General features: G+C 42.5%; 1 protein-coding gene across 1 annotated transcript; it reads left to right on the top strand.

The window, feature by feature from the left end:
- The first annotated feature begins 425 nt into the window (after positions 1-425).
- LOC136874494 (uncharacterized) lies at positions 426-908 on the top strand. Its single transcript, XM_067148124.1, has one exon. The coding sequence runs from the start codon at positions 426-428 to the stop codon at positions 906-908; it is 483 nt and encodes a 160-aa protein (XP_067004225.1).
- Positions 909-22,867: the final 21,959 nt, after the last annotated feature.

The following is a 22,867-nucleotide window of genomic DNA, read 5'->3' as shown; positions in this document are numbered from 1 at the left end:
ACCTGATTTCCTTTTTCCGGGTAGTATAGAAGGGAATTATTTTCAATGTTTCTAAGTGTATAACATTCAGCGAATACTTAACAATATTTTAAGTTCGATTCCTTCAACATTCACATAAAAGTGAGTTGTGTGAAACAAGGCGGAATATATGCGGGTAAATACCATTGTGAAATAGTATTGAAATTCACAGATCTAGTGTTGTATACATAATATATATTTTTAAAGATGACGGTGAACTAATCAGTTAGTGTGGAATATTTTTGTGACTATTCTGAAAAAAGTAATATACTCCATCGATATAAAAGGTTTGAAATCCCGATAGTTTTACTGTGAAAATACAGAAGTCAAGGAAATAAAAGGAGTATTTGAAATAAGTAAGAGTTGTGAAATTTTGAGGAATTAACCGGCTTTAAGAATTATAAACAATGAGTTTCTTTAACTCCCTGCAACAGTACGTGACTAGCAGTGTTGCGAACTTGAGCTTAAGTCCTAAAAGATTCTCTCTGAGCCGCGAATCGAGCAATGGCAGCGGTGATATGCCGCCCGCAAGCCCGGGTATATCCGGAGCCGGAAGCACTTCCGGAGGTGGTCGCAGTGCGTCCACAGGGAACGCTACAGTGCCCCCAGTTACCGCCTCTAGTGTATTACACGGCTTCCCCAAGGTAGTGCCACCTCCAGGTACCGTGACACCACCCCACAGCCGATCACTCTCCGCCCGGCGCAAAACACTGGAGTGTCCTCCCGTTCCAGGGCTTGTTCTGCCTCCAGGAGCAGGACCTCCTCGAAGACTAGGCTCCTTCAGGAAGCAGCATCAACACTCCCAGCCCGGACCAGCCCCTGCTAAACTCATGTTCTGCCGCCGCAGACAATCCTGGCCGGAAGTGGACCAACAGGCGACGTCTGGGTAAATATATCACATTTAAATGTACTGTAGTTGGTATATCTGTGTTTTTCTACTTAGATGCAATTACTGCATGTTCTTTTTGTTTCCACTTTACATCTCATGTTTATATATGCACGCATAGTCACTGAAACAATTACGTTCCTCGCATTAAATATTTTATCAGATGTCTGTTGTCTGTTAGGTCATCAGCCCAGAGGCTGGTTGGATCCTCAAATAGCACCACCAAAGGTTATGCGGTTATAAGGAAACCGCAAAAACCAATGGCAGCACCAAAATGAGGCGTACTAGGCAAGACGAGGAGTGAGGTAGTTTGCCATTGCTTTCCTCACTGGGTCAGAAAGTGCTATTGCAGCACGACTGACCCTTTGAGCAACACCTTTCACAACACTCAGATGCACTAGTCGTGCTCTGAATGTCATTACTCAGCACCACCCATACCCCAGCAGCTTCCATATTGTCACAGCCATGGATGAGACTGGGACTTCGGTGGAAGCTACACTTTACTCTGGATAATTATAATAAAAATACAACTCACGTGTAGATGAAAACCCTTTGGATATCCAAAACAAACATCATATCTGTAAGTTCAGTTGTTTCTGAGGACAGTGTACCTGCGAGGATCTTATACAATACCATATGCTCATTGTATTTTTGAGCGATTAAACATGCATACATGCCGGCCCCGTGGTGTAGGGGTAGCGTGCCTGCCTCTTACCTGGAGGCCCCGGGTTCGATTCCCGGCCAGGTCAGGGATTTTTACCTGGACCTGATGGCTGGTTCGAGGTCCATTCAGCCCACGTGATTAGAATTGAGGAGCTATCTGACGGTGAGATAGCGGCCCCGGTCTAGAAAGCCAAGAATAACGGCCGAGAGGATTCGTAGTGCTGACCACACGACACCTCGTAATCTGCAGGCCTTCGGGCTGAGCAGCGGTTGCTTGGTAGGCCAAGGCCCTTTAAGGGCTGTAGTGCCATGGGGTTTGGGGTTTGGTTTTTATACATGCATGCGTACATACAGTGAGTTTCTCTCATTAGCTGGCCGGCCAGCTTTGACTCATCACTTCCCGCTCCGTGGCATAGCAACAAAGACAGCACTTCGCTCACTTTATCCGTGCATGACATGAGATAACAATTAAGAAAATAAGAATTACAGTTACCTTGTTTGGTTTCAATTTTAACATTTTCGTAGTCCGCCATGCTGTGCTCTTCGAAACTCCAGCTTCTTGTGCAAGTAATCTTAGGGATTTAGGAGACGTGTCTTCTAATCTTTCTGCGATTTTATTTATTTTTTTCCTCGTTAAGTACAGATTTTTCAAAATTTCGTTACTTAACAAGTAAAGAAACAGTTCCTCTCAATTTGTTTATGCACGATCTCTTTCTGTGGAAGGCGTATATATGGAAGTTACGTACAAATCACCTAACGCCTTCCCTGCAAGACTCTGTTTTCTCATCTTTTTTCGTGTGGCTATTTCTTGTAAGGCAGACCCTCCGATGAGGGTGGGCGGCATCTGCCATGTGTAGATAACTCCGTATTACTGTGGTGGAGGATAGTTTTATGTGTGGTCTGTGAGTTGTAGGGATGTTGGGGACAGCAAAAATACCCAGCCCACGAGCCATTGGAATTATCCAATGCCGGCCGGGAATCAAACCTGGGATCCTCTTAACCCAAGGCCAATACAGTGACCATTCAGCCAACGAGTCGGACTGTTTGCACATAATTATCGTACATAAATATCCTTTCATGTCTGTGGGTTACTGTAGTCACGTCCTAGTTCGTAAACCATGGGCAACGGCTGAGTGGCCTAGTAAATGGTCCTGAGAGTCGGGATACCAGTTGCTATGGAATGGGAGTGGGCATCTCGGACATATTCTGAGTCGTGGCCCTCCTTGTGCTCAGGCGGCTAGGACTATAAAATTCACCGGTGGTCCATAACCCGTTAGAGGAGAGATCCTCACTTGGACTATGTGCAAGTAGGGCAGCATCCTGCTTCATGAATTTACTGAACTCAGAACACTTTAAGCAAGCCTCGGACCTATGGGAGTAATGGAGTCCCACTCCCATTTGACAGGCGAGGGACTCCTTGGAAACAACTTGGCAAATGAAATGCAATTCGATGGGGAGCTATCAATATTAATGGGGCTTATGGAAGAACTGGCTGAGTCAGCAAAGAGGATGCATCTGGATGTGCTAGGAGTAAGTGATATTCGGGTAAGGGGAGATAATGAGGAAGAGATAGGAGATTATAAAGTGTACTTTACGGGTGTTAGAAAGGGAAGGGCAGAGTCTGGGGTAGGGCTCTTTATCAGGAATACCATTGCACGCAACATAGTTTCTGTTAGGCACGTAAATGAGCGAATGATGTGGGTAGATTTGTCAGTGGGAGGAATTAAGACAAGAATTGTGTCCGTGTATTCACCATGTGAGGGTGCAGATGAGGATGAAGTTGACAAGTTTTATGAAGCATTGAGTGACATCGTGGTCAGGGTCAACAGCAAGCATAGAATAGTGCTAATGGGCGATTTCAATGCGAGAGTTGGGAATAGAACTGAAGGATACGAAAGGGTGATTGGTAAATGTGGGGAAGATATGGAAGCTAATGGGAATGGGAAGCGTTTGCTGGACTTCTGTGCTAGTATGGGTTTAGCAGTTACGAATACATTCTTCAAGCATAAGGCTATTCACCGCTACACATGGGAGGCTAGGGGTACCAGATCCATAATAGACTATATTTTAACAGACTTTGAATTCAGGAAATCTGTTAGGAATGTAAGAGTTTTTCGGGGATTTTTCGATGATACAGACCACTATCTGATCTGTAGTGAACTAAGTATCTCTAGGCCTAGGGTAGAGAAAGTGAAATCTGTCTGCAAACGAATAAGGGTAGAAAATCTCCAGGACAAAGAGATTAGACAGAAGTACATGGATATGATTAGTGAGAAGTTTCGAACAGTAGACAGTAAGCAGGTTCAGCATATAGAAAGTGAATGGGTGGCATACAGGGATGCTGTAGTAGAAACAGCAAGGGAATGCCTAGGAACAACTGTGTGTAAAGATGGTAAAAGGCGAACATCTTGGTGGAATGATGAAGTGAGAGCAGCCTGTAAACGTAAAAAGAAGGCTTATCAGAAATGGCTCCAAACATGGGCCGAGGCAGACAGGGATTTGTACGTAGATGAAAGAAACAGAGCGAAACAAATAGTTGTTGAATCCAAAAAGAAGTCATGGGAAGATTTTGGTAATAAGCTGGAAAGGCTAGGTCAAGCAGCAGGGAAACCTTTCTGGACAGTAATAAAAAATCTTAGCAAGGGTGGGAAAAAGGAAATGAACAGTGTTTTGAGTAATTCAGGTGAACTCATAATAGACCCCAGGGAATCACTAGAGAGGTGGAGGGAATATTTTGAACTTCTCAATGTAAAAGGAAATCATCCTGGTGGTGTTGCAAACAGCCAAGCTCATGGGGAGGAGGAAAATAATGTTGGTGAAATTATGCTTGAGGAAGTGGAAAGGATAGTAAATAAACTCCATTGTCATAAGGCAGCAGGAATAGATGAAATTAGACCTGAAATGGTTTAAGTATAGTGGGAAGGCAGGGATGAAATGGCTTCATAGAGTAGTCAAATTAGCGTGGAGTGTTGGTAAGGTACCTTCAGATTGGACAAAAGCAGTAATTGCACCTATATACAAGCAAGGAAACAGGAAGGATTGCAACAACTATCGAGGTATCTCATTGATTAGTATACCAGGCAAAGTATTCACTGGCATCTTGGAAGGGAGGGTGCGATCAGTCGTTGAGAGGAAGTTGGATGAAAACCAGTGTGGTTTCAGACCACAGAAAGGCTGTCAGGATCAGATTTTCAGTATGCGCCAGGTAATTGAAAAATGCTACGAGAATAATAGGCAGTTGTGTTTATGTTTCGTAGATCTAGAGAAAGCATATGACAGGGTACCGAGGGAAAAGATGTTCGCCATACTGGGGGACTATGGAATTAAAGGTAGATTATTAAAATCAATCAAAGGCATTTATGTTGACAATTGGGCTTCAGTGAGAATTGATGGTAGAATGAGTTCTTGGTTCAGGGTACTTACAGGAGTTAGACAAGGCTGTAATCTTTCACCTTTGCTGTTCATAGTTTACATGGATCATCTGCTGAAAGGTATAAAATGGCAGGGAGGGATTCAGTTAGGTGGAAATGTAGTAAGCAGTTTGGCCTATGCTGACGACTTGGTCTTGATGGCAGACTGTGCCGAAAGCCTGCAGTGTAACATCTTGGAACTTGAAAATAGGTGCAATGAGTATGGTATGAAAATTAGCCTCTCGAAGACTAAATTGATGTCAGTAGGTAAGAAATTCAACAGAATTGAATGCCAGATTGGTGATACAAAGCTAGAACAGGTTGATAATTTCAAGTATTTAGGTTGTGTGTTCTCCCAGGATGGTAATATAGTAAGTGAGATTGAATCAAGGTGTAGTAAAGCTAATGCAGTGAGCTCGCAGTTGCGATCAGCAGTATTCTGTAAGAAGGAAGTCAGCTTCCAGACGAAACTATCTTTACATCGGTCTGTTTTCAGACCAACTTTGCTTTACGGGAGCGAAAGCTGGGTGGACTCAGGATATCTTATTCATATGTTGGAAGTAACAGACATGAAAGTGGCAAGAATGATTGCTGGTACAAATAGGTGGGAACAATGGCAGGAGGGTACTCGAAATGAGGAGATAAAGGCTAATTTAGGAATGAACTCGATGGATGAAGCTGTACGCATAAACCGGCTTCGGTGGTGAGGTCATGTGAGACGAATGGAGGAGGATAGGTTACCTAGGAGAATAATGGACTCTGTTATGGAGGGTAAGAGAAGTAGAGGGAGACCAAGCCGACGATGGTTAGACTCTGTTTCTAACGATTTAAAGATAAGAGGTATAGAACTAAATGAGGCCACAACACTAGTTGCAAATCGAGGATTGTGGCGACGTTTAGTAAATTCTCAGAGGCTTGCAGACTGAACGCTGAAAGGCATAACAGTCTATAATGATAATGTATGTATGTATGTAAATATCCTTTCCTCTACAGTGTACACTTGCGGAGGTATTATGTGAATTATACCCCGAAGTAACACTTCACATCTTAAGAACAGCTGAAGTGACAGATCAACATTTAAACTCACCTCATACGCACGTACATACATACAGGGAGTGTGATAGCCGAATAGCATCGTTTCTGGCGTCTCGCTAAGGCGATCACAGTTCTAATCCTGGTCAATGCAATGTGACTTTTTGATTTCCATTAGTACCTTAAGGCCACGGCCGCTTCCTTCCCACTCCTCGCCCTTCCCTATCTCATCGTCGCCATAAGACCTATCTATGTCAGTGCGACGTAAAGTAATTTGTAAAAAAATAAGTCTATGTACTAAAATTCTCTCGACGTTCTAATCCATCGATATACGTTGTCCTTGTGCTCGTAGGCACGTTGAATCTAGTGAATCCTCCGTTCGTCGAAGGGTGAGTGCGGCGATCTCTTGATTTTCATCATTTTGATGTTATGTTATAGCTGTACATTGGGATTTCAGTAGTGGGATATGGTTGGTGGAGTATGGAAGGGTGGTCTTCGATTAAAGTTAGAGTCTGCTTCTGTGAGCTATGCTCGATAATGTAAGCGAGCGCTGCACTCAGCTCCTGCTTGCATTTCAATGGAAAATGATATTCGAGTTACCTAAATTATTCGGTCTTGGAATAGCATCTCGCTGGTGTTTGTGGAGTGGGATAAGGGTGTGGAGGTGTGGAGGAGTACAATCAGTGCTGGGCTGACTTACTAGCTGGCCTTCTCAGCCCAACATGACGGGTTCGATCCTAACGCAGTCCAGGGTATTTGAAGGTGCTCAAATACCTCAGCCTCATATAGTGATACTAATCACAGGCAATGCCAAAACCCGTAGTGTTTCTCACATAATCGTACTTATTACAGGAAATGTAAGCCCGTGGTGTTCCGCATATAGTGGTACTAATCACAGGTACTGAAAACCCACAGTGAAAACCGCTCTGTGTTGCTACTAATCACAAACGTATTATGTACCTAACATAGTGGTACTACCTGTAAGTCTAGGCAACTCATGGTGTTTCTCACGTCATGGTACTAATCACAAGTCAAAGGTTAAAGAACTTCTGAGGGAAAAAATTCCCGCACCTCACCTCGGCATCCCCAAAAACCGTAAAAGTAGTTACTGGGACGTAAAATTATTATTATTATTATTTTATTATTATTATTACAGTCAGAAACTACTTCTAGTAACTGTGCCGAAAAAGTGTGCGTTTCACCACACTGCTCGATCACTGGCATTACGAAATAAGGCGCAACCAATGGAGGGTTGAGTACCTGCAATGGTGCAACCTGTATATGGACAAGCCGCAAGTCGACCGTTGACTCTCAGTCAAAAGATTTGTTGTTTATTTCGTCAGGCGATACAGAACAGCATCAGTGTCAGATAGCTGTCCGAGAAGAACTTGTGAATTAGCGCAGAAAGTGTGGCTTTTAAACAAAGTGTAGTTACCGTAAACTGAGGTCGAATCACGAGTAAACTCAACAAATTAACAAGGAGGAGCACCTATGCGTATAGCTATAATGATTCTGACATCACTGCTTCTGCAGTCTCTTGCGGGCGTTCATGTGTTTCAACCATGAATTTCAAGCTAATTTTGTTTACCCTGCAACATCCTCATAACAGCAGTGATTAGAGAATCCTCCACGTAGTGCACAAACTTGTTGGTGAACAGATTACCTTAAATCTCATCAAACTAGACCTGTTTGCCATCATAGCATACCGCTCCAAGGAGTTACAATTTATTATCCTTGATGTTTGCTACAAATATTTTACAGTAATATTTTATATATATAGAACACTTGATTTTGTTATACCTGTCCGACTCATTGGCTGAATGGTCAGTGTTGAGGCCTTCAGTTCACAGGGTTCCGGGTTCGATTTCTGGCAGAGTCGGGAATTTAAATCGCGTCTGATTAAGTCTTCTGGCTCGGGGACTGAGTATTTGTGTTTCTTACAACACTTTCTTCTTCATACTCAGATAACACTCTACACTACCAACCACCACAGAAACACGCAATAGTGATCACATCCCTCCATATAAGGTTGGCGTCAGGAAGGGCATCCGGCCCTAAAATATGGCCAAATCCACTTTTGCGATGCAGTTTGCACCCGCGACCCCACAGATGTGGGAAAAGCGGTAGGAAAAGAAGATTTATATATAACATTTGATCATATTATAAGTATGCAAATGAAATTATAATTTTGTCTGCACACTTCACTTTTCGCCTCATATTTCTTCTAAAACTTCGGTTAAGATATGCAAACATCGTAGGTTGTTTCTGTTACCGTGTTTTGGTGGATCAGCAGAGGTGAAAGAAGGTGCGGGTTGGAATGGGTCTAACTACAAATCCAAAAAACTGATTTCAAAACTTTAACAAGGTTATATTTTCTTTTTAAAATCCACAAGTAACAGAACAACAGGTACCAAGTAGCCGTGGAACAAGTTAAGGAAGTACAATTCTAGTACAACTTACAGTTCTTGGGCTTCGAGCCCTTCACTTTATATATCCTGAGCTCCAACTCCAATTTGGAAGTGATAACTTTACATAAGGGCAGAAATCCCCTAATACATGGAGCACTTGCTCCTACCTAGCATTGTCAAACCTCCTAGAGGCACACATCAAAATACAGTACAAGAAAGAGCCGACGCGCTCTCAATTTTACAAGCCTATCAAAGGCCACAACACACTTTACTTCTGACTGCCGTCAAGGCACACTTACAAGGAAACAGGGGTATCTTGTACCCAACCTACAGGGCCTTACAAGAAAAATATGTGATTAATTATAAACGGCCCAAAAACAAAGTGAAAGGAGGCGAGACTTGCACTCCTATATGAACGCTTGTAAAATACCTAAGTGGCGCTAGGCCAATTACACAGGGGCTAATCCCAAGCTAGGGAGGTGACTCGTATAGGGAAAACTTTAACATTTAAAGGAAGAGTAGAAACTCAGTTATGAAAACGTAGTCACCTCAACGTCAAAATGAAGGGGAGCTCGAGAGGGTAAAGCACTCTCTATCCCCAATTTACAGTTAAAGACATTTGTAGTTTTTACATAGACAGAAATGGGATTTACATTTTAAAAACGTTGGTTACATATTAAAGGTTTCGAACCTTCCCCGCGAGTTAAACTGCTGAGCTAGCAAGAAAAGATGTTAAATGGCCATTACCTTGTTGAAGATCTGTTGCCCGAAGAAAGAGGCGCTTCCTGCCCCCTGCTACATATCCACACGCTAAGCTAGATGTTATTGAAGTGGCGCGGAAACAAGAAAATCAGCAGTTTTTATACCCTCGCGGAAAATTTGAGACCTTTCATGAATGATTAAGACCCGCCCAAAACGTTTATTGGTTAACAGCAAAAGTTACACACAAATCGATGAAGAAACACCTTATTGGTGGGAAATTAATTACAGAAATTTAGGATTGGTTAAATTCAAAACAGGCGGAAAGAAAGCTTAATATTGCCAACCCCCAAATGAAAGAACAAAATTTAGTAAAGACAAAACTTACGAATACAAAATTTCTCCAAGAAAGTCCATTCCTTCGCACCGGAGTGCATTATCTTAATTTTTTTGTAGAGACATCTGTTAGAGAATGTCCACACTTCTTGATCAACAAAAGCAAATCAAAAACACCCAGTGACATCTTCTGATAAACAGGAGAGTTGATACAGTTGTTACAGTTCAGGGTTTCTCCTGTAGAGGAGTTTCAATTGGCGCAAGATTTGAACTTGCGTCGTAGAGGTGTACCGCCCGGTACAGTTTCAGTTTAAGTTTTTTTCTGTTACTGTAGTTAACACGTCATGGAAAAGTATATTGACAGAATTTATCAAAACTCTGTATTCATGTTGACACATCGTTGTCTCCCAGAGATCATCCAGACTAAAAAAGCAAGAAAATAACATGCCTTTCCATACTTTGTGAGAAGATTGTAGAAAACCTCTGTCCAAGGCAGGATTGAATGTCAATGTGGCATAAAGTTGGTCGATAATGAATATGCAGGCCATTCTACACTGAGAAGGCATCAGGACAATTGATTAACTTTTCAGAGTTCTAAGGGACAGAAATAAATTTGGTAAGTTAGCACCAGCGTCTGGTTGACCTAACATGGCAGCATGAACTGGTGGTGATGGTTGGCAGTAGTAGTATTAGTAGTAGTAGCAGCAGTAGTAATAGCATGTTTTTTAGAATTGCCCAGGCCTATCGTAATTTTGTTGGTATCATGACATTTTGTCATGTCGTGTATGTTGCGGTAGTGCTCCACGCCATGTTATTTAATTTATTGCACGCCACGAAGGCCGCAATTCCGGGAATAAACTAAGAAGCCTTTTTGGAGTTCACCATAAAGGTATGAAAGAAAAAAGAGCAAGTCTTTAATGGCATACATTGCGAGTGAGGGCAAGAAAACAAAGTAGACTGACGCCGTAGCGAACTTCATAGGGGCACTCCAATATGGCTGACCACTGTCGGCAGCCCTGAAAGTGGTTTTCCGTGGTTCCCCATTTTCACACCAGGCAAATGCTGGGGCTGTACCTTAATTAAGGCCACGGCGGCTTCCTTCCCTTTCCTAGCCCTTTCCCGTCCCATCGTCGCCATAAGACCTATCTGTGTCGGTGCGACGCAAAGCAACTAGCAATAATAAATAATAACAATGTGGCTGAACATCGCGAGATCGAATGGTCCTAGTGGTTGTGCTACAACTAGGCAGCCATTATCTCTTAACAGTTCAGTACCGGGCGAGTGGGCCGTGCGATTAGGAGCGCACAGCTGTGAGCTTGCGTTCGGGAGAGAGTGGATTCGAACTCCAGCCGAACGGCCAGTTCGAACTGCAGCCCTGAAGATGGTTTTCCGTGCCTTCCCATTTTAACACCAGACAAATGCTGGGGCTGTACCTCAATTAAGGCCACAGCCGTTTCCTTCCAGCTTCTAGCCCTTTCCTAACCCATCGTCGCCATAAGACCTATCTGTGTCGGTGCGACGTAAAGCCAGTTGTAAAAAGAGAAAAATAATAACAAATCAGTAATGCAGTCGTAGATTGTGACCATGTTTGCGGCATACCTACTTCACCGAGGTGACTCTGTCGCACTTTACTTCATTTCGATGCAGTCAAATAGCTTATGCAGTTCACTTAAAAGGGAAAACCAGGAAAATGTGATTCTTCCATGGGATTGAAACTTTTTAGATGAAATGATTTTGGGTATAATTATAGTGTGAAGGGCTAAATGGCCCGGAAAAGTTTCATATTCAGAGTCTTGGATAGCTCTATCACACCTTAAAAACAAATTTCGAAAATCATTTCCGGCCTAAATGCAGTTCTGGAAGAACAACCCAAAAGTCGCTTGTACCTTTACGGGTTTTCTTTATTCAAATACCAGGCAAATTAATTTATTTACGTAATTCTTTCTGTAACGTAGTCTTTGGTTCAATACCCTCAGGCTCTTTTGATATTTTGAAAAATGTCCACACCGAATGCAGTTATAAGGGCTTACGGGACATGATAGTGAAATTTCATGAATTTATAGCAAAATATCAAAATTGGGTTTAGAACTCTAAAAATACCCTGATGCGTGTTCTTTCGAAAAATGCTTGTATTTTTTAAATGCCGCCATTTTAAAGCCCATAGCGCCTCCTTTAAATGGCGTTGCGCTAGCAATTAACTGTCCTCGTAAACTGATTGTACTTGAATCTTGTAAAGAAACACAATTGACATTCTAATTTACTATATTTTTATTTTTTAATCTCAATAGGAATTGTTCCATTTGTGAAAAGTCGTCATCATTATCATCATCATCTGTTTACCCTCCAGGTTCGGTTTTTCCCTCGGACTCAGCGAGGGATCCCACCTCTACCGCCTCAAGGGCAGTGTCCTGGAGCTTCAGACTCTTGGTCGGGGGATACAACTGGGGAGAATGACCAGTACCTCGCCCAGGTGGCCTCACCTGCTATGCTGAACAGGGGCCTTGTGGAGGGATGGGAAGATTGGAAGGGATAGGCAAGGAAGAGGGAAGGAAGCGGCCGTGGCCTTAAGTTAGGTACCATCCCGGCATTCGCCTGGAGGAGAAGTGGGAAACCACGGAAAACCACTTCGAGGATGGCTGAGGTGGGAATCGAACCCACTTCTACTCAGTTGACCTCCCGAGACTGAGTGGAAACCGTTCCAGCCCTCGTACCACTTTTCAAATTTTCGTGGCAGAGCCGGGAATCGAACCCGGACCTCCGGGGGTGGGAGCTAATCACGTTAACCACTATACCACAGAGGCGGACTCCATTTGTGAAAAGTAACATTCTAAAAGAAATAAACGTTGTAATGATGCCTTGGGTTTAGGTGATTCACTGTGTAAAAAAATGATTCAGTATTAATTTTCTTTAGATTTAGAAATTGGGAAGTGCTCCATTTTTTATATTATCGGTTGTTATTAAGAAAGTGCGGTGTATACATTTTTTTCAGGAACTCGAAAAGTCCAACTATTTCGAAAGTTTGTATGAATCAGTGCAAATTATGTGAAGGAAGGTACTAATGTGGTGAATTTACCTGGATGTGGTCGCTTCTTTGGCGGATTTCGGAAGAGCTCGCGACGATAAATGACAATTAAAATTAAGACGAAGTAGAGGCTACACAGGGTGTTTCATAAAATGCATGGCAAAATTACAAAGTTCATTTCCTCATTTGTCGAAGAAGTAAAACGTTTAGATGAACATGAATTTGGAAATACCTGCTTCCTGAGACATCATATTCTCAAATATCGTAAGCTGGAATGCAATTTTAGGGAATTTAGATTGAATTTCCTGTAATGGTCTGCTCTGTTGATTACGTTGCAAGAATCAGTTACTGCCAGTTACTGCTTGCTGTGTTATGCCTGGTGTTGTACGTTCGGTTTTACATCGTCATCTTGAAATTCGTTATACACCGAGCTCGATAGCTGCGGTCGCTTAAGTGCGGCCAGTATCGAGTATTCGGGAGATAGTAGGTTCGAACCCCACTGTCGGCAGCCTTGAAGATGGTTTTCCGTGGTTTCCCATTTTCACACCAGGCAAATGTTGGGGCTGTACCTTAATTAAGGCCACGATCGCTTCCTTCCCATTCCCTGTCCCATCGTCGCCATAAGACCTATCTGTGTCGGTGCGACGTAAAGCAACTAGCAAAAAAATAGAAATTCGTTATAGCCACGATCACGTATGCGTACCGTACGATGTTACTTGGTGCAGCTCCGTTTGATTCTAGCAAGTAACAATTTTGCTTATGGTACCTGAGAGTCTGATATCTCAGTACTTACCTATTTCCGGAAAGGAATACAAGCCTGAAATTTTGCTATGTATTTCTGAAAAAACTTTTATAATTGGGAGCACAGGCTAGCTATGGGACTTCCGATTGTCAGTACGGCAGTTGACAGTACGACAGCGTATCTGTTGTTTCGATTCGCGTCGAAGTTCTTTGAACGGCAAACTGTTCTATCTGGCTGACTGCGGTTCTGTCGTACAATAGTTGTTGAAAAATGAACATTTGCTGTTCGGTTATGATCTGGTTTCAATTTCTGGAAGCAACTCATCAAAATTATGGCATGTGTTTGGGAAAAGTGAGCAGTGTATTTCAACAAGTGAATTAAGTGAAATTTTGTTAAAGTGAAGTGCTGTGAGAAGAAAATCAAGTATCAATTATGTAACTTCTGTATACCTACGTTCGCCATTATTCCAAACGGATAATATTAAGAAGAGTGTCCCAGATGGTTTGTGTTAGGATGTATAACGAAAGAGTGTATCAGTCAATCAATCACCGTTGATCTGCATTTAGGACTGTCCGGCTCCATGGCTAAATGGTTAGCGTGCTGGCCTTTGGTCACAGGAGTCCCGGGTTCGATCCCCACTACGGTCGGAAATTTTGACCATAATTGGTTAATTTCGCTGGCCCGGGGACGGGTTGTATGTGTCATATTCATCATCATTTCGTCCTCATCAAGACGCGCAGGTTGGCTTCGGGCGTCAATTCAAAAGTCCTGCAGCCGGCGAGCCAAAATTGTCCTCGGACACTCCCGGCACTAAAAGTTATTTCATTGCATTTAGGACTGTTGTCCAGTTGACAGATTCCCCATCAATTATTTACCTGCTATTTTTTAAACTACTTCAAACTTGGAAATTTATGGAACACTTTCCTATAAAAACTATTCCACTACCTAATTTATCTTCTGACAAATGGATATTCACCCCAATTTTTCCTCTTTAATTCCAACTTTGCCTTCATACTATGATCTTTCCAGTCTTAAAGAGCTCCAGTCAAGCTTATGCGTCTACTAATGTCATTAAACGCCATTTATGCACTGAGAGCTCGGATACACTGCTTCGTCGAGCAACTTGTCTCCTTAATCCCAAGTCTTCTCCGCCTAAAATTGGCAACATTTTCGTAATACTGCGTTGGAAATCACCCATGATAAAGCGTGCTTCTTTCCCTTGCACATTTTCCACTTTTCGTATCAAATAATCCTACAGTGGAACTATACTCTAATTGTGTTTTTCCAGTGACTATACACCTTCTCCTTTACATTCTTAGTACAACCTCTAAATACTCTAATCTATACAGGGTGTTAGGTGTATACGTGCAGATATTAAGCTAGTCGGCAAAGAAAAAGACATCTCACAATATATGCTATGTACTTTTTAGCTTGTCCTATTAGTTTGCCCATAACTGAGCCAAATATTTCAGGACCTAATGTGTTTTGAACGGCCGTAGCAGGATATGCCGGTTACGTCATTCTGTCCACGCGTAGTGGAAGTACAGTAGCAGAGTCTAGGGCTTGTTGAACCTGTTTCTTATCGCAGGCCAACACATGTTGTTGTGCACTTCCCCTAAAGGCTTGGCAAGTAGGCGAGGATGACTCACGTGCCAGGCCACTTGCTGTACTCGAAAACCGGTCTAGGGTACTCTGTGTGAAATGTACACAGGATCCTTACAGTGACCTCGAAGATACACAACAGCACATACGTGCGAATAAAGTATTGTGTAGTTGTGTGTGATTTATAAGACGTCAATGGCATTACTCAGTGATCCAACCTGACAAAATGAAAGGAAATAGTTAATAAGTAAATGAAAAATGAGCGCAAAATTTCTGTGCTGTTATTGCGACAGTCTACCATGAATTTCTGACAATAGACAATGCGAGTTGTCTATGCTTATTCATAAACTTTTCAGGTCAATGAAAGGACGGTGGACACTGAAAGAAAAGGCTGTAAGTATTCAGTCATATTGTTATTAATGAGACAGATTTCAAAAACCGTAGTTGCAACCATGCGTGAACATTGCGCGAAGGAACAATAGCTACTGTGGATTTCTTTTGCTAGATGCTTTACGTCGCACCGACACAAATAGGTCTTATGGCGACGATGGGACAGGAAAGGGCTAGGAGTGGGAAGGAAGCGGCCGTGGCCTTAATTAAGGTACAGCCCCAGTATTTGCCTGGTGTGAAAATGGGAAACCACGGAAAATCATCTTCAGGGCCGCCGACAGTGGGGTTCGAACCTGCTATCTCCCGAATACTGGATACTGGCCGCAGTTAAGCAACTGCAGCTATCGAGCTCGGTCTACTATGGAATTGCCGCCGGGCATTTCTAATAGAAGGCTTATTCTTCGTTTTCCTAATCTGTTTACCTTCCAGGGTTGGTTTTCCCTCGGACTCAGCGAGGGATCCCACCTCTACCGCCTGAAGGGCAGTGTCCTGGAGCATGAGACATTGGGTCGGGGGATACAACTGGGGTGAATGACCAGTACCACGCCCAGGCGGCCTCACCTTCTATGCTGAACAGGGGTCTTGTGTAGGCCTTGCGGGGGAATGGGGAGATTGGAAGGGATAGACAAGGAAGAGGGAAGGAAGCGGCCGTGGCCTTAAGGTAGGTACCATCCCGGCATTTGCCTGGAGAAGTGCGAAACTACGGGAAACCACTTTCAGGATGGCTGAGGTTGGAATCGAACCACCTCTACCCATTTGACCTCCCGAGGCTTAGTGGACCCCGTTCCAGCCCTGGTACCACTTTTCAAATTTCGTGGCGGAGCTGGGAATGGAACACGGGCCTCCGGGGGTTGGCAGCTAATCACACTAACCACTACACCACAGAGGTGGACAGAAGGCTAATTACCGGACAGTAAGCGGTAATGTAACGGACCCGTTTAAATAAAACGTCCGTAATAATAATGTTACTACTACTACTACGTCCGACTCGTTGGCTGAACGGTCAGCGTTCTGGCCTTCGGTTCAGAGGGTCCCGGGTTCGATTCCCGGCCGGGTCGGGGATTTTAACCTTAATTGGTTAATTCCAATGGCACGGGGGCTGGGTGTATGTGTTGTCTTCATCATCATTTCATCCTCATCACGACGCGCAGGTTACCTACGGGTGTCAAAGAGAAAGACCTGCATCTGGCGAGCCGAACCCTTCCTGGGATATCCCGGCACTAAAAGCCATACGACATTTCATTTTTACTACTACTACTACTACCACTACTACTAATATCTTTACGTTCCACTAACTAATTTTCACGGTTTTCGAAGACGCTGAAGTGCCAGAATTTTGTAAAGCAGTACTTTTTTAAATGCAAGTAAATCCACAGACACGAGACTGGCGTATTTCAGCACCTTCAAATACCACCGAACTGAGCCGCCTTCGAACCTGCCAAGGTGGGATCAGAAGACCAGCGCTCTATCGTCCGAACTACGCAGACCGGCATTGAGGCTTAGAGTAAGTTGATCGTGCGGTTAGGGGCGCGCAGCTGTGAGCTTTATTCTGGTGATAGTGGGTTCGAACTCCACTGTCGGTACCCGGGAAGATGGTTTTCCGTAGTTTCCCATTTTCACATCAGGGAAATGCTGGAACTGTACCTTTATTAGACTTCGAACGCTTCCTTCCCACTTGTATCCCTTTTCTCTCCCACTGTCGCCGTAAGACCTATTTGTGTCGGTGCGACGTAAAACAATTTGTAAGTACATGCTTCGGTAATTTCTGAGGCATGTCTGCAATTATATTATTAATAATAATTCGGACCTGTTAAAAGTTCACTATTTTCTTTAGTGTTTTCTGACAGATTACGAGCTACGAAGTTTGAGTGGGGCGATTAACTTTTATTTTCATAATAGTCAGTAATAATAGACTAATACAGTTTGTATAATAATATTGTTAGTGGCTTTTCGACGGATGCAAGCTAATCGCACGGCCAACTCGCCCAATAATAATAATAATAATAATAATAATAATAAATCTTCACGTGCCAATGGAGACGCGCGGTGTCGGAATTTTGCCCACTGGTATTCTTTAACGTGCCCGTAAATCTACCGATCAGAAGCGGTCGTATTTGAGCACCTTCAAATACCAGCGGACTGAGCCAGGATCGAGCCTGCTAAGTTCATGAAACCAGTGCTTGAACCGTCTGAGCCACTCAGCCTGGCAACGTTTATTTTGATACGTTGAATAGGCACTGCAAAATCAGCAGTAAGCTAGAAGGTTCTCATTTACATTTAAACATGTTTTCTTCGGTTGGAAGCACGAAAGGAAGGTACGTTTAATTACTTTATGTTTATAACATGTCCCTTACTGGTATGAAGTAAAACGTTCGATGTGTTTTGACATTTCAATTCCGATACTACTCACTTTGAAATTCTATCCCATGCATTCTTTCGTTGACGTAATAAACTTTATTTACGTACACGTCAACACGTGTTGTTTCTGCATACGGCGAGTTGGACTCCCAAAAGACCATGATATGAAATCGCACTGTGGGAGAATATTCCACGTAAGCAGTTCGACAAAAGCACTAGACCTGTCACATGCCGGTTGTCTGCTGTTCTTAGCGACGGGGATGTCGCTGGACGGGTTCCCCACCCCTACATGAAACCGGTCTGTCTGACCTTGACCTGAATAACAGCTGTCAGAGATGCGAATTATCGTCCGTTCTAGTACGCGAGTTACTTCGTAGAAGTAGCATCAGTAGTAGTATTTGAATAATGCCAGTGTATGAATACCACGAATACCATTATATGCTGCTAGTGTATCGTGTGGCAGAACAGAACACGGGTCGCCCTTCATGAATCTATCGGGAAAGGCTTCCAGCAATTTATATTATGTTTCTTATTCCCTACGAGTTAAAACAGAGGACACTTTGCGTTTTAAGGGCCGATGACATTAAGGCAGCAATCATCATCATCATCATCATCATCATCATCATCATCATCGTCGTCGTCGTCGTCGTCGTCACGTATAAATAGTCAATAAAATAATCGTTTTATATTCATCATTACTGAAATAGGAACTATAAGTTAACTTTTAACTTAAGAAGAGTGCTTAGAGTGTTTTGTTAATTTACAAAAGAAAGTTTAACATTTCTTTTAATGCAATCTGTATGTTTTCGTTTTTTAAACTGTTGTACTGTAATGTTTAACATTGGTACTTTATGTTGTTCACAGGCGTTTTCGTGTACGTTCGTAAATCCGTACTTTTCTATTCGAGATAGTCTTGTTACCGTCCACCTGGAATTACGGAGCTCGTACTGTATGTTAGTTCATTATTTTTCTACAACAGAGTGTTACGAATGCGACTGTAGTTCCCGCGACCACGCCACTCTTATGTCTGTGTCACTAATGTGCACTTTGTTCAGCTGTGTGCTGCTTGACTATGTGGCTCTCGTTACCTTCTCCTTCCTCTTCCTCTACTGCAGCCTTATGTCTTAACAGGTATACTGTATTCTACCGACATCATCTCAACACGCAGTAGCGTAATCTGCTGCGATTTACCGAGCTCGATAGCTGCAGTCGCTTAAGTCCGGCTCCATGGCTAAATGGTTAGCGTGCTGGCCTTTGGTCACAGGGGTACCGTGTTCGATTCCCGGGAGGGTCGGAAATTTAACCTTAATTGGTTAAATTTGCTGGCACGGGAACTGGGTGTATGTGCCATCTTCATCATTTCATCCTCATCACGACGCGCAGGTCGCCTACGGGAGTCAAATCAAAAGACCTGCATCTGGCGAGCCGAACTTATCTTCGGACACTCCCGGCACTAAAATCCATACGACATTTCATTTCAGTGTGGCCAGTATCCATTATTCGGGAGATAGTGGGTTCGAACCCCACTCTCGGCAGCCCAGAAGATGTTTTTCCGTGGTTTCCCATTTTCACATCAGGCAAATGCTGGTGCTGTACCTTAATTAAGGCCACGGCCGCTTCCTTCTCTGTCCTAGCCCGTTCCAGTCCCATCGTCGCCATAAGGCCTATCTGTGTAGGTGCGACGTAAAGCCAATAGCTGCTGCGATTTGTTATTAGCACCATCACAGTAAAATGTAATATAGTTGTGGCGGAATCTTCTTAGATAAGTTCGACATCTGTGGATTGTGTATAATTTGATAACTCATCTGTACTCATGAAAGCGACCGTCGGCCTGGCGTTCAGGTTAATAGCTACATGTCTCTAACGTGTAACCTTGTTTACGTTTCTTATATTTGTTGATGTGTATGTTTGATGTTTATACACAATACGAGATTACAGCTGACTCATCCCCACGAGCTTGACCTGGTTCTCGTTTTACGCATAGTAATCTGTAGGTAACTACTGCGAACGATGCTAACTCACGTGACATACATTTCATCTTGTTTCCTCTTAAACCACGCATATTTTACTATTTTCTTCCACGTATTTCAGCTTTTAATGACCTAATAATAATAATAATAATAATAATAATAATAATAATAACGTTAAGTGCTTTACGTCCCACTAACTACTTCTACGGTTTTCTGAGACGCTGAGGTGCCCGAATTTAGTCCCGCACGAGTTCTTTTTATGTACCAGAAAATCTGCCGACACGAGGCTGACGTACAGTATTTGAGCACCTTCAAATACCACCGGACTGGGCCAGGTCCGAACCTGTAAAGTTGGAATCAAAAGGCCTGCACCTCAACCGTCTGAGCAACTCAGCCCGGAAGGAGGCACGAAATGTAGGTACGTTTAATTTATTTAGTTGTATAACATGTCCAATATTCCTTTGAAACTAAACGTTCGATGTGTTTCGATAATTCAATTCCGATCCTACTCATTTGGGCATCTCATAACTGCTTTCGTTGGCGTAAGGACCTGCCATCTTTCTTGTACCTTTCCGCAATGCACAACGGGGATCGTACCGTATTTCACGTCCCGGCGCGCCTATACCAACCAATAATTATATCACACGCTCGTACAGGTCCCTCACCGATTCAGGTTTTCGGGTCATTTCCATACTCACTAGACCACGGGGCTGATGACCACACGTATCCCAATCCCTTAAAGGACATAACAGCAAATGAACCAGTATTAACACTGAGAATTCGGTACATCCAGGGTCCGAAACCGATGACCAGGGTTGTCTGAAGCCCCTAAGACAGAAACTGAATACTGGCAACTACGAAACCAGTCTGGCGAGAATGTAACGTAACAAGGCATACGCTACTGTAGTAGCCACCTTCAGCTGTTATCGTAGCTCAGTTGCTCTTAAACATAAAACCAGTTTGACAAGTATGTTACGTAACATCTCGTGTATTGCATAGGTAGCGTTCGGCTGTTGTACGTAAACATAAACAGAAACCAGTTTGGCACACATGGCGCGTGACTCGCCTGTTCTCAAAGGGAAGCTATTCATTCAAAAGAACAAGGCATACTACCTATTCTAAAAACATCGTATCTCTATGCTCTCGAAAATAACTTCCGAGAATTACTAAAAGTTTGATATATAGTGGTTCGTCACATCGTTCTCTATTGCTAGAAGAAATATCTGCAGGTATACACCTAACACCCTGTATATATATAATAGCATGTACTGACTGACTGACTGACTGACTGAATCATCACCGCCGAGCCAAAACTACCGGACATAAAGTGGGGGGTGAAAAAGGTGAAAATGGGGTTGAGTACCTTTTATGAGGATACTTATATCTCAAAAACTAAAGACGATACAGTCATGAAAATTGGTATTTGGTATCTCCTTTAAAAATAAAAAATCACGTATTTTTTGTTTTTGTAACATCTACATAAGGGGGTGTGAACAAGAGTACAAAGGGGGTGAATTTTCAAAGTGAGTATATCTACAGTATATCTCAAACACGTAACGTGTTACAGACGTGCAAATTGGTATTTCACATCGCTTTTAAAAATAAAGTAAAATTTTTTTTTTTCGGAAAAACTCTCTTTTTTTTTGCTATTTGTTTTACGTCGCACTGACACAGATAGGTCTTATGGCGACGATGGGATAGGAAAGGTCTAGGAGTTGGAAGGAAGCGGCCGTGGCCTTAATTATGGTACAGCCCCGGCATTTGCCTGGTGTGAAAATGGGAAACCACGGAAAACCATCTTCAAGGGTGCTGACAGTGGGACTCGAACCCACGATCTCCCGATTACTGGATACTGTCCGCATTGAAGCGACTGCAGCTATCGAGCTCGGTAAAAATACTCTTAGGTGGGGGGGGGGGATGTTAAAAATTACTGAAAATGGGTTGAATTCTTTTTATGGGGATACTTATATCTCAAAATGTCAAGATGGTACAGTCATGGAAACTAGACTTGGATTCACCCTTTTTAAAAAAGTAAAGAAACACGTATTCTTTTGTTTTCGGAAAGTCCAATTAAGGGAGGAGGGCATAAATGGGTTGAAAAATGTGTTTAATTCTTTGTATGAGGATACAAATAAGGAGACTTAAGACAATACATCCCTAAGGGGATTTTACTGGTGGGTGAGGAATGATTGCAAAAATATGCATCTATATGAAACCGTTTGAATTACGAGGTTAAAATTTCAAATGATATCCTAGGTGTTAAAAGAACAGAAGTGTTGAAACAAATTTAACCTTTCATAGAGTTAAATGGGGGTTAATATGCGAAAACAAATACATTAATTCATTTCTCCAAAACAGTTTTACGTACGAAAACAAAATTCCATATAGCGGTATATCCTTTAAATCCTAGATGTGAAATAGGAAATATTTGCAAACATTCCACGCCTAAACTGTTAAATGAGGTTATCTCCGTAAACGAAATTATTCATTCCTCACAAACCGTTTGACGTACGAAGTTGTAATTTTACGAGTAGGGTCTTCTTTCATGTCCTAGGTTTAAAATACCGTATACTTCAAAATATTTCTCCCCTAAGGGGTATAGATGGTGGTTAACTCTTAGAAACACAATATCTATTCATCCGAAACCGTTTAAGGCACAGAATTGAAGGGTGGTCTTTTATGTCCAAGATGTTAATAAATATTTTAAAACATTCTCCACTTAAAAAGTATTCATAGCTTCATCACTGTTCGACGTACAAAATCAAAATTTCACAGGTTGGTCACTTTTGCACCCAGATGTTAAATAAGATAGTATTTAAAACATTCAAATTCTTCCGTATGGGGTTCAAATACTGTAAGTGTTTGATAAGAAAATAATCATTCAACGAAAACCGTTTGACGTATGAATTGAGGGCGTATTTTACCGACTCAGCTGAGAGTGGACTCACCAAAATGTAAAACTCTGAAAAATAACTTTCAGTTTAAAACCGTAGTGAAGCACGGGTATCTTGCTAGTAACCATATAAAGAGATATGTAAACTTAATTTAAAATCCTGTTAATGTTATTACCTCAATGAAGATCATTCCTTATATTAACACACAAATACTTACAAAGATCACCGTGAGGCACTTCACCCCATCAACACAATAATTAAAGCTGAGATAACTTTCAACTTGATGAAACTTACAGCCTTCCTTTTAATCTCGTTTACCATCACTCCCTTGTCTGCTGTCCATCTCACAATGCTGTCTCGTTGCAGCCGCTCACAATCCTGTAACTTCCTTTTTTAAAATGCTATTTACTTGGGGTGTCGACCTATGAAGATCTCCT

This window comes from Anabrus simplex, chromosome 5 (genome assembly GCF_040414725.1).
Source record: "Anabrus simplex isolate iqAnaSimp1 chromosome 5, ASM4041472v1, whole genome shotgun sequence".
Classification (NCBI taxonomy): Eukaryota; Metazoa; Arthropoda; class Insecta; order Orthoptera; family Tettigoniidae; genus Anabrus; species Anabrus simplex.
Note: the sequence above shows the minus strand (reverse complement) of the source record. Positions and strands in the feature narration are given on the sequence as shown.